This window comes from Embiotoca jacksoni, unplaced genomic scaffold (genome assembly GCF_022577435.1).
Source record: "Embiotoca jacksoni isolate LCO1_2020_lvr unplaced genomic scaffold, fEmbJac1.0.p SCAF_12, whole genome shotgun sequence".
Classification (NCBI taxonomy): domain Eukaryota; kingdom Metazoa; phylum Chordata; class Actinopteri; family Embiotocidae; genus Embiotoca; species Embiotoca jacksoni.
The window spans coordinates 11,067,296-11,079,654 of record NW_027185252.1 but is presented as its reverse complement, the minus strand read 5'-3'; the positions used below and the strand labels follow the sequence as shown (position 1 = coordinate 11,079,654).

At 38.9% G+C, this 12,359-nt stretch overlaps 1 protein-coding gene across 1 annotated transcript; it reads left to right on the top strand.

Moving 5' to 3' along the window:
* The first annotated feature begins 1,082 nt into the window (after nucleotides 1-1,082).
* On the top strand, nucleotides 1,083-7,171 carry cxcl12a (chemokine (C-X-C motif) ligand 12a (stromal cell-derived factor 1)). The gene is made up of 4 exons (XM_069144763.1): nucleotides 1,083-1,188; nucleotides 2,743-2,860; nucleotides 3,885-3,968; nucleotides 5,743-7,171. Exons 1-4 carry the CDS (start codon nucleotides 1,122-1,124, stop codon nucleotides 5,768-5,770), a joined length of 297 nt encoding a protein of 98 aa, XP_069000864.1. The 5' UTR covers nucleotides 1,083-1,121; the 3' UTR covers nucleotides 5,771-7,171.
* Nucleotides 7,172-12,359: the final 5,188 nt, after the last annotated feature.

Genomic DNA, 12,359 nt, shown 5'->3' with positions numbered 1-12,359 from the left:
AAGCACCCTGAAAGTAAACATTCACTCATATAATATTCATACACGCATTGTTTGCTCAGGAAGATCAAAGCCAAATGTCTGGAAACTGACCGCACATCTGCATCCTCTTAAACCTACTAATAAGAACCCCCCAAACACAACAGTTGCGTTGTGCATGTGCACACACACTAACTGGGAAATCAAGAGGCTCTATTAAGGCAATGTTTAAATTTTTTTTACTAATTTCCAAAACACAAGCTTGGAGGTGTGTGTGTTGTGTCTACACCACTCTTTTATTTATTGGAACCATCAATGTAAGGGAACACTTTGCACTCTTGTAAGTCATACACTTACACTTTTAACTTTCAATTAATTTGGGCCAATGAAGTCCCTGAGAAAACAAACCATGACTAAAAACAAACACATGTGCAAAAATGTCTCCCGTTTCTTTTCATAGCCTCTGCAACAGCCCCAAAAACGTGATGAGGAAAATGTATCCAGTGCCTGTCTGGTGGGCAAATGTAGTGCGTTTCTTAGTATCTTTGTATTTTTAAGCAAATAAACTGCCCTGCAGTTAACCTAAATTAACTTATTGTGCAGTCTGCTAGCTGTGCCAAAATATTTCATTACACTTTCATTAAAGCACATAATGTGACTTTTTATGTGTTACATAAAAGGGAGGGATGTATGTGCTCGCATGTGCGCCAATGTGTGGTGTGGGGTGATGGCTTGATGCTCTGTTGTGCGTTATTTGGCTGCCTGAGTAAATTCATGTATATCTGAGATCAATCCAAAGAAACAGGAAACCAGGAAAGGGTTTTACAAAATAAAAGCTCATAAATCAAACACTGAAAACAGAGTCATTTATCATTAAGCTATTGCTAAAAACCTACTTTTCTGAATCTTGATCGTATTTTCTCTATAATTTGGAATTTGCTACATCATCACGTATCAAATATCCGTTACATTGAAGCGTGTGGTTTTATAGCGTTTATGTTTCTACACGACCGGAAGTGTAATACCTTTTTTTCTGGCTGGCTTGACATTGGTGCACAATTTAACGCTCCACGAGTGCGCCGTCTGTCACAACTCCTCTGGACTTTACTCTAAGCAGGACCAAATCTCGGTGACTTTAACGCACAATGGATGTGAAGCTGCTGGCAGTCGTGGCTGCACTCGCAGTGGTGATATATGCGCCTCCATCACAAGGTACGAAATTATCTTATGGTTTTGCTGTGATATTGGTTCAGGTTTTCTTTTGACTACTTTTTGTTTCTGTCGGTGTAAATAGAGATGGATATCTGCAAGTTATTAAGGCTCATTTAATCATTGTCTGTCACATTTGGGTCACGTGGAGTTTGAAAATAAAAAAAAGAGGAGAAGATGATTTGCAGGAAAATGACAGGATAAATTCAACAGATTAGCTTTTCCATTCCACACCTGTTGTATTCTGGTACTAATAATCCTGATAGAAATTTTCGGCTATTGTTAATATAATGTATTTTATATTAGTAACAGTTTTCATAAAGGCATCTATATTTTTTTGTATCCAAATATTCAAATAATTGGTGATTAAATTCAAATGATTGCGTGCAATTAAAATGCTAATGTTGCCGAAGTTAAACCTAATACCTGCATTTAATTCAAAATATTTATTTAATTCGACAAAGTTAGTTTAATGTATGTATGAGATTTTTCTGTGGATGGTAAATGCCTTCTCCGCCGTGCGTAAAACACCATCAGGCTGCACATGTGGCTCTAGCTGTTGGATCACTGATCAACGCGTGTTTGTCCGTTTGTTTTCATTTAATTACGCACAAATGAGGCATATCTAAAACAGAGCCTCTGCTAGTCTAGGTGGCGACATCAGTCACTCAATTTGAAGGTGTTGCGCCCTTTGTCATGGTAATCCGGATAGATCAGGTGTAAAAAAAAATAACATCGAGTTTAATCGATAGCACTTTCAGCATCTGTTTGTGTGACCCCACAGTCTGTTATCAGTATTGCTTTAAAATAATTTACTGGCAAGAAAAGGAAAACTATAGTTTTTGCCCTTTAATGATCTGTATTTGTTCCGCAATCACAACCACTGATTAACTGACACTAAATCATTTCAGGCATTTCTTCAACACTGTTGATCTGGTTAAACATGACATTTGTTATGTAGATTTCAAAGTCTGGAAAAAGGAAAGAAAACATGGTTCTATTTATTTTTCCACATTAATCAAGCGTGAACATCTCTGTGTACAAACCTGAATGCTGAGGTTGTGATGGAAAGTATGTACATCCATCATGAATAAAGACCACACAGTTGAGTCTGACTGAAAGACCTTAGTGTTTGTGAGTCTACAAGTCCTCATGTTCCTTAGCTCTGTGTGTGTGTGTGTGGGGGGGGGGGGGGGGGGGGGGGGCAATAAACAAAAATATACTGTATAGAGCATAAAAGTAAAATTTTTTATTTCATGTTGATCAGTGTTGGCTGCAGGCTTCATGACCCCATAATACTAGCTTAATTGGCTGAGGATGTTTCTGTTGATTTATAGAGACATGTCTCCATGTTTTAACTTGTTGAGCTGTCAAAGGCGATATCATATATTGATGTATGTGTACGCTCTGCTCATTTGATAGTGAATTTATGTAGTTTCTCAATTTGCAGAGGCGATCATTAGTTTCATCTAACCTGTTTTAGTGCCTTCTGTAAACAAGCTCTGCTTTGAATATTGTTTTGTTTAACCAATACTAATCTCTTCATTGCTTTTTCAGCAAAGCCCATCAGTCTGGTGGAGAGATGCTACTGTCGTTCAACAGTCAACAGTCTCCCACGAGGCTACATCCGAGAGCTCAGGTTCATCCACACACCCAACTGCCCCTTCCAAGTGATGTGAGTATTGTTCTTTTTGCATGTTGACTACAGTGACAGCATGTTTTCTGTCTTGGCCCTAAAGACACAGACAGGTTTCCTCCTTGTTGGACATTTCTCACCATCAATCTCCAAGATGTGACAGGCCAGAGAAAAGGGTTGCGCGTGCACGTGTACACACACACGCCCCTCTGTCACACGCTCGCACATTCACAGAAAGCGAGACGTTTTTACGACTGGCCCACTGAGGCATCCACATGAAGGGGTCCAGTTGAGTATGAGTGAATGTGAAAAGGAGGTGGAAACAGGAAAGCAATAATTGTGGCTTTTGTAATTGGGTTTGCTTCTCATTTGCTTGTCACGCAGTGTTTCCTCCTCATATTGTGCTTCCAACCTTTACTTCTGATCTCGTTCTTGCGTGTAGAGAATTTACAGATAAAAATGTGCAGCAAAACTTGCACAATAGGAGGTAACAATAGAGAGGAAAACCTCACGCACAGTTAAATGTTACGAGTCAAAATCTAAATTGCCTGTTCTTACAAATACACACAGACAAAAAATGTTAGATTAATGTGTGCCAAATGAGGCCTGATCTCCCACAAAGAGACACATGATCCAGTTGTGACCCATACTTTAAATAACCATGTTATGCTGCATTTAGAAAGTAGCCTGTTGTGATTCTGTTATTTTTATTGCTTTACCTGTGTCTATAATGCTGCTGTAGCGAAAAAAAATTCCCCCTTGTGGGATTAATAAAGGTAGGTTACTAAGGATAGGTCAGTCTAGAGTTACATATTAAACATATTAAACTTATGTATGAGAACTACGGGAATGCACATATTCGTTATGAATATCTGCAGTAGCATCACAGTGTTTAAAAAAGGTTGTCTGTGTGTGGTAAACTAGCAAGTCAGTGCTAATTCAGTTGGTTTGATAACAATGTATTAAGATAACCAATGCCACTGATTTTGCATAATTTTCACCTTCATCTGCAGCTGAGGTTTCATGGATACATACTAATGTTTTTTGTCTTTTTCCTGGTCAGTGCCAAGCTGAAGACAAACAAAGAGGTGTGTGTCAACCCTGAGATCCGGTGGCTGCAGCAGTACTTGAAGAACGCTATCAACAAGTAAGTCTAACAAGTGAGACTGATTTTAGGTTATGGGTTGGGTTTTTGCTGCAAAACACGATTATGTTATCACTTGTCCACCTTTAACAGAAAACCTGTTTGGGGGGCTGTAAAATCACTTCCACTTGAAATTTGAAGAATGCAAAAGCCCAAATGTGCATTTGGACACCTACCAATTGACAATTGTGAGAGTGACAGGTCTCAATTGCTCAATTTATATAGAAAACCAAACTAGGAACATGTTGGTACACGACCAACAAGTGGGAGTAGAGACTAATTCTTCTTTCACACAAACTGTGGGTTTGATGTGGGTTGATGCACAAACTTTAAAACCACATTTAATTTGCCATTATTAAATGGCTGCCATCAATGTTCATACAAGAGCCAGGTCTGCAAAAGTAGATGAATAAAATATTAATTTATGCCTACATACTGTACATAGTTTTTGATTTTGAGTTAATTAAAAGTTACACTGATTATTTAATAGTACATAAAAATTATCCTAACTTGATAGAATTACCTTTCTTTTTTGGTCACTTTATGAATCATTAATGCATGGTACATGCATGATAAAGTTAGTTTGAGATTCAGGGGGCTAAAAGTCACTGCCAACATCAACTGTCTCCTTCCTGCCCAGAGGAAGGAGACACTTCTCTGAAAAACGTTTGACACTGAACGTTTATAGAAGAGATCAAGTTGCCATCTCTGCGCCGTTATATCTTTTTTAGAAAGTGAAACAAACTCTGCATTGTGTTGCACAAGCAGATTAGGGAGTTTTTGAATGTTAAAAAAAAAAAAAAAAAGGGTTTCCTGTCTTTGCATGTGAAGAAAACTAAACAATCAGCAATCAACCCAGCCTCTGACACAGTCTCAATACCCACGGACTGATCTGCCCACAGTCCCGCAGTCAAACTGTCTGTCTCAAGGCTCACTGTTGAGCCTTTCGCTTGTCGAGGTGTGAACAGTCCTCTGCATAACAAACAGTCCATGGAGAGAGTAGATGGTGCTTATTTACAATGGAACAAACTTAATGTGTTTCCAATTATATATATCTCAAAGGGGAGGAGATATAAACTTACTTACATTGTGTAGAAATGCGCACAGTTGTAAAGCACGAGTTATGCTACACTTTAGTCCAGTAAACAAACCATGATTACCTTGTTGTATCGGCTGAAATATATCTGAGAAATATTCTAAAGTCAATAATTAAACAGCCCACCCATGTTCAAGGGTTTATATTGTTAATATACAGTTTATGCATTGGTTTGTGTGCATCACTCTGCAACTGCTGCCAATTAATGCTCTGCAAAATTACATCTTTAGACATAAGATTTATTAAAACAAAGTTTAATGTAAATTAAAGTCATGTCAATGGTTTTTGACTGAAAACTACAGAGTCAGAAAGAGATCAGTGACTCACTGGCCAGCTAAAGACAAAATTAACATCAGATTTAATATGCGAACGAGTTTAGCGCTTGATTACAGGTCAAAAACATTTTTCCCTATAAACTTGGTTTGGCTGGTTATATTTGACAATCTGGAACTAAATGTATTCTGAATTTTTGTTTTGTCCAAATGGACATGATACAAATTCGATTTTTTTTTTTGTTGTTGTTTTGGTAACGCTGCCAAAGTTATTTTTATGATCAGTTCTTCCTATTTGACAGGAAACTAGAAACTGTATGAATAGTGGGCACCAAATGTTTTATTATTTTTTTTGTCTTTAAATCTACTTTGTTATAAAACTCACATCCAACTTACTTTCTCTTTCCAGGATGAGGAAATCCAAAAAGGGCAACTAAACAGCCTGCAGAGATCCTACCGAACCACCACTGAGGATTTGGACCATTGTGATATGAGATAATTTGGTATGTTGTACAGCACTTATCTCAGCTGCGATGCTGCAGCCTTTTTGCATGGAATGAACCTACAACTCTTCACCTTGAACACCACTCCACCTGTCCTGCCACCGTCTTCACCATCACCAATCTCATCACTTATGGATATAGCAAACGTTATTAGTGCAAAGTGCAATTACATCTGTAAGTGTATGTTTTTCTAACCATAATGTATAGACTTTTTTTTGTTGTTAATGGACCTCAACAGTAAAAAGCTATTTTTGGAGAGTTTGTTGTCCTTCTGGCTTCTGTCATTTAGAAAAACATAGACTTTAGGGCCAAGGTGTTTAAAGGAGAGAGATGTAGGTCAGCAGGAGGGTTTCTCCACAACAAACATGAGACAACATCCCATTTGTCAGCAGCAGACTCCTGCAGTCTGCCAAGCCAGGACAATATGGATTTATTATATCAAATCCAAAACATGGCATCTGCTTATCCTTGATAGTCTCCGATTTCAAATGGTACATAATAATGAGCAATGTATCGTTTCTCCTCTAAAAAACAAGTTCAAGTTAATTGGCAGCAAGGAATTATAGCGGGTGCCAGTGACCCCGAGCCTGAATATAAGATGAATGCAAGATCCTAATAAAAATGGCAATTACAATGTTTTTGTGATGGAAATTAGGATGCCAAAAGAGCTCAAGCATTTCCTGAGCTGTTGTGTGGATGTGATTATGCGACCCGGTGTTAACCATGTCGGCCTCTTATTTCTTTGTGAAAAACTGAACATCTGGTTCCCAAACAGCTTTAATTAAGTAACCAATAATTTGACATTTACTGGAATTGTAAAGTTGTGTCAGTTAACGGAAAAAAAATCGTGACACTCACCAATCACAGCCTGCAGCCTTACTATATTGGTGTGAACTGATTTTATTTGGATTCTGTTTAAAGGCCTGTTTCAAAGAAGATTACGCAACAATTTGAATAACAGCAACCACACCAGTAGCTAAAACAGTGGTAATACTGAGAGCTGCAGCAGAGACAGTAGTACTAATACTGACATATAGATGTACATAGATGTGACTACCTACAACTATAATGCAGATAGCAATGCACTTTATATCTGATGTATTCATGTTTTAACAAGACTTTTCTATTACTCGCTAACTCTGATGATTAAATTCTGTCTTTTGTCTTAGTTTTTTTTTTTTTATGTTTATCGTTCTGTTTCCATTCTGTTCTTTTAGATCACTGAATTCATCTATTCATTTAAATCTCCCTGTCATGTAAAATTAATATTATACAAATGTTTTATTTTTGTACTCTTTTATGCATTTCTATATTAAATCTAAACATTTAAATGAACGAACTGTACTCTTAACAAGTGAGCCATCCAGTGTTTTATTGTAAAACTTCTATACCGCTGGTCAGTAAAAAAAAAAAGGAAATCTTTAAAATGTTATGGTTACTGTTTTAATGTATGCTTTCCTGTACATGTTATGAGCCTTTTCATCATAAGTAATCACACTTGTACCCACCGATGCACACATACAAACTGTTCATTTAAGTGACGCTTTATACTGAGTGTAAAGCAAGCTCTGCTGGGGCCAAACACCCAGCTGCTGTAATCTTACTGTACCAGTGGGTCAGGGGGTAAATTTAAGGCTTTGATGTGAGAACATGTGTTTGGCTTTACTCACAAGGGCAAATGAAAGGCAAGGTCAATGATCCTGCCTGCTATTGAACTATTAACTCAACAAGCAACCATTAGGAACACATTAGAGCTAAAAGGGATGAACTTTTAACTTCCCTCTGGGGGCATTATGAGAGGCAGAGTTCAGCCGTACGTGATGTGATGTGAGTGATGTGCTGATTGAAACATCAAGGAAAGAGATGTAGGGATGTGATTTTACCTTACAGATTAGCTTTGAAATCCAGTTTAAATGTTAGAAAAGCAAAGTCAGCAGCACTCATTGGGACACCGGTAGCTCTGATGTCCCAGTGTGGAAAGGAAATTAATCAGATGTAATTTCTGTATTAACTGATTGTGTTAAACGGATTTCACTGCAAGAATCTGCAGGTAGAAACACATATATCCCTCTTCAGTAATGTGAAGATTAGGCAGCGTGTCTAATGTCAAAATTAGTCAGTCATACAGGGTCAGACTCATATTTTATACTGCGCACAATTTGTATTCCAAAGTGGCTCATTTAAACAATGTTTGTTCACTGAGCGTATTTCAATTAAATGTTTTAAGACAAATAGCTCGCATGTCATTTGCCTTCTGTCATCAGTATGTTACTACACGCTTGAGTGGCTACATTATCACTGACTGATCTACACAGGCTGCACAGGCACATATATTGTACAAATGTTCTCTAATGAAAAGCAGTTGTTTGTAATAGTTCATAACTCATTGTGTTCTTGGGCCCACTGCCAACACCCACCAGTTAAACTATGCAGGTGTTGTGACTGGTGCCATGAAACCTGAGGTATTGTAAAAAGAGGGATATAAAAGGTTTAACTCTATATGTTATGTGCACTGTACATTTGCTTACAAATGGAAAATGTGGAAAAACTTGCAAAAAAAGGAGTCTCAGAATATCATACAAAGCTTGTAAAGCTCAGTCATTCATATAAAATGTGTTGTGTCTGAGAAACAAAACAGCTAATGCAAACATATAAAGAGGTTTCTTTAACAGAGTCTTCATTAAACAAGAGGCCATGGAGGGGAAATGAGATGTGTTAAAGCTTTAATGCATCTACACATCAAGTTTACTGGAGGGGAACAGAAAATTGTAATTATATGAATAATTGGCAAACCTACATCAATGATCTTCCTCAGTGCCATGTTGGTACATGAGGCCAGCTGGGCGCAGAGCCTAAAACAACACCACAGGTCTGCACACCCAGTGTGTTTCACATATTCATCATCAACCTTGAGAGACAAGTACAAAGATATAATCAGCTGACTCACTGTAACTTTGTAGATGAAATAAGTCCCTGAAAGAGCATTTCAGTTAAAGACTGGATTAAAGTCTTTGTTATATAAAGTTGTGACATATTCTGAGAATATTCTTGTATATAAAAAAACAAAAGGCTACTCAGCACCTTGGTATGAGCTGCACAGTTCTGGTTTGCTCAAAGGCGGAGGAATGTTCAGGACAGGAGAAGACATATGAAATTCATATTCAGCATTGCCTTCAAAACTCTGTTGGGGTTTGGAGTTCAACCACAATGTCAGAGGAAAAACTGACACCTTGACAGATGAATAAAGATTTGTCATGTGAAATGCATGGAGCGATACAGAAATAAGGGACGAGCCGAGTGTATCATTTAACTTTACAATACATGTAAGGACTCCCAGATGTGCAGCCAATGGAACTCCACTTAGTGGTTATTCATCATGAGAAGCTGAGTTTGGAAATATAAAATATCAGGGTATATGTGTGTACATGTGTGCGTGAGAGGTTAACGGGGGTCACAGAAAGCCACTTTAAGAAGGTCCCACTGAACATTGCTCTCCCAGGTCAAACCAGTTTTCAATAGAAACTACAAGGTGGTAAAGTTCACCTCGGTCAGTTTTAATGTTTCTATATGTGTCTCTATCAGTGAGCCTGAACATAAAAGTGTGTGATGTCACTACCTAACTCTAGTCCAAGACGTTAACTTCACTTTCAGTGGGCAGTTTCACACAGCCCTTACAGGAAATGAGACCTTACAGTTTGTCACTAGCCGAAATATCAAGGGATCATGGAAATTGCCCCGCGGAGCGTTTAAGGTGGTCAAAACGCAGACAGCCCCTCTTCGCTGTGGTTTGACGAAGGAAGAGTAAAGTGCGACAATAATGTCTTGAAGGGAAATGAAAAACCAAGTCATTACTGAACAGTTGTGATCTTAAACTCGTGAACTGGCAGGATGTGACAGATCTGGTGTTCTTTAGTGCTTTGTTGTCCACTGAAGGTCTCATTACATTTGTTTATATTCCATGCAAATACTCTTTGGTTTGCACGTGTTCTCCAACTTCCTCTCCAAAAGTCACTGCTACATTCACACGCAAAGAAAAACACATCTATAAAACGGTGTTGTGCTGTTCAAATCGTAGATACGATCTTTCTGTCTGTAGGTTTTTTATTTGTAAACCTTGTCCTCAGGGAGAAAGAAGTAGTTTTGCAATCACTTTTGACCTGCTAAAGGGGAACTTGACATTTTTTGTTTCACCCATTTTCCAATTAGCTCAGATCACAGGGTCAGCTACTGCAGGGCAGACACTTGGCTGTCATGTGGGATTGATATTTGCTTTTTTTTCCAGTTGAAAGGTTGTTTCCTTAAATTCCTTGGGACCCAGATTCTGAAACAGCACAGCATAGAGACAGAGAAGAAAGTAAGGATGAAGTGATATAATTTAAGGTTAAAGACTAAAAACATATAATGCTCTGAACCTTAGCATGAGAAAGGCCAGTATAGTGGGACTGAGTACATTATTTCAAGCGTCGCCCAGTGTGTAAGTCTACACTCTGAGCCTCTTATGATATCTGAAAATATTCCTTATTGTTCTGTTAACCATGAGTCAACAAACTAATAATGTGGAGGAGAAAAATGCTCCCCTGAATACACAAACTCCTCAGACACGATCTCAACGGGGCAAACTTGCAAACCAGATGTAATGTACTGTACATTATCTATTTGCATATATTGAATGCAGAGCTGTCAAGTTTTTATCCTCTCCCCAAAAGGAGGCCCCTAAGTGCTGACTAGTACTCATTTCTCATGCAGATGTGCCCATTCTACAGCACAGATGCAAATAAACCAACATCATTCCAACTCTGTGGTTGCTGCATGGGACGTTTTTCTTGACAAACTTTAATTTACTAAGAGGTTGTTGTGTGTACGTCTAGGAAGTGTGTTTCCACCGCTCTGCTCTGTCTCAACCAGAGCTCCCCTCCAGCTCCCTCCTTCTGTTGTTATTTACACCCCTGCCCCAGACCAGGCCACTGTCCTGGGGCACTGTGCACCAAGCTCAAGTTCCCCAAGGGAAACATTAGCAGTCATAGCTGTTCTCGTATCAGATGACCCGTAGCACATTTCCATGAATCGAGTAATGATTTGTAAATGACTTGTTGATTGTGTAAAGCGGGGGGGGGGGGGGCACTGAGCGTCTTTAATTGCCTTAACACTGCCAGTGACCCGCCAGAACATTAATCATAATTATGACAAAATGACTCAGCTGAATGTCTTGGAGGAGTTGCAGTGGATGTTGAAAGTGACCAACATGCCGTGTGTAACAACAGTCACATCATGTGTGCCTGTTTGCAAATGAATGAGAGGCTAATAGAGAGGCCCCAATGGGGTTAAAATAGCCCTCCTGCAGTCTCTCTACCTTTCATGTGCTAATATTGCCAAGGTTATGAGTCCCAACACCATCCATCTCAACACAGATGTTTGCATGGACGTGGGGCCTTTCCCCCACACAACAACAACACCGCTATGGACCAAATTCCTTCAGTGTGAATCTGTTTTCAAGCCCAGAAGAGACACACAGCTAACTCTGGGTGTTAGGTATGGACGAGACACAAAGAAGTCCCACACTCAGGGGACAGTGGGAGGCCTCTGTCTGTGGGGCCCAGAGAAGCTGAAACACCATCAACTTTAAACCTCACCCACATATCACACACTGTGTTTCCCTTCATCTCCATTCCTTTCAGGATTATCACCCACATCCTAATTGGTTGATCTGTCCGTGATGCCCCCATGAATGGTGTGTTGAATGTCTCCCAAACGTAGCTCTGGGCGCCATGTGATACCCAAAAGAGAGGGAAAAAGAAGACCATAAAGGATGTGACTAACCAGAAGAAAAAAGAAACAATTACACTATTATGTGGAGATGAAGCCTATATACTGTACTTGCCTCATCTCCACAAGGGTGATCACTATAGAGACCCTTCTGTTAACCCGCAGTGTGACTCAGTGCTGGAGCATGCTGTCCATATGCAACAGACAGGGAGGTCTGATGGGAAATACCATCCACCAACATTTTTCAACCTCAAAACAATTTAATATTCTCGAAACAAAGTGAAGAGACATCCGTTTTACCCACACTACATCTGAATAGCATTTTGATGTAACTGATACCCCACAAATATTTGGGGTTGTCTTTATTTCATTAGGTAGTTAGTTGTGTCACTTTGGCCTGATCTTAAATTTGACAAGGATTATTCAATAAAATTTAACCATGTGCTAAGTATATTTCCCAAACATAGAAAGTTCTCCAAAAGACATGACTCGGTGGTGGAAATATTTGACTTGAATATTGCTCTAAATGAAGGTTTGCTTTTGGGAGATTTGAGATTACTTGTGATTCCTGGACTTTTTACTAATGACATGAACCCAGTGAACATCATACCTGGCCACCCGCAGCATGTCAACATTGTCACTGTGCACATGTTAGCAATTAGCTCAAAGCACCACTAAGCCACAGCCTCAAAAAGACACCATTATTTATACTAAATTTATCTTCACATAATTATGATTTTTCAGATATGTGGGAAAGGCA

What these genes read in the sequence shown, in the direction of transcription:
- cxcl12a (XM_069144763.1), top strand. Translation starts at nt 1,122, where the DNA reads ATGGATGTGAAGCTGCTGGCAGTCGTGGCTGCACTCGCAGTGGTGATA. An exon ending in ATATGCGCCTCCATCACAAG is followed by an intron (nt 1,189 to 2,742) that starts GTACGAAATTAT and finishes TTGCTTTTTCAG; the next exon opens with CAAAGCCCATCAGTCTGGTG. An exon ending in TTGAAGAACGCTATCAACAA is followed by an intron (nt 3,969 to 5,742) that starts GTAAGTCTAACA and finishes TTCTCTTTCCAG; the next exon opens with GATGAGGAAATCCAAAAAGG.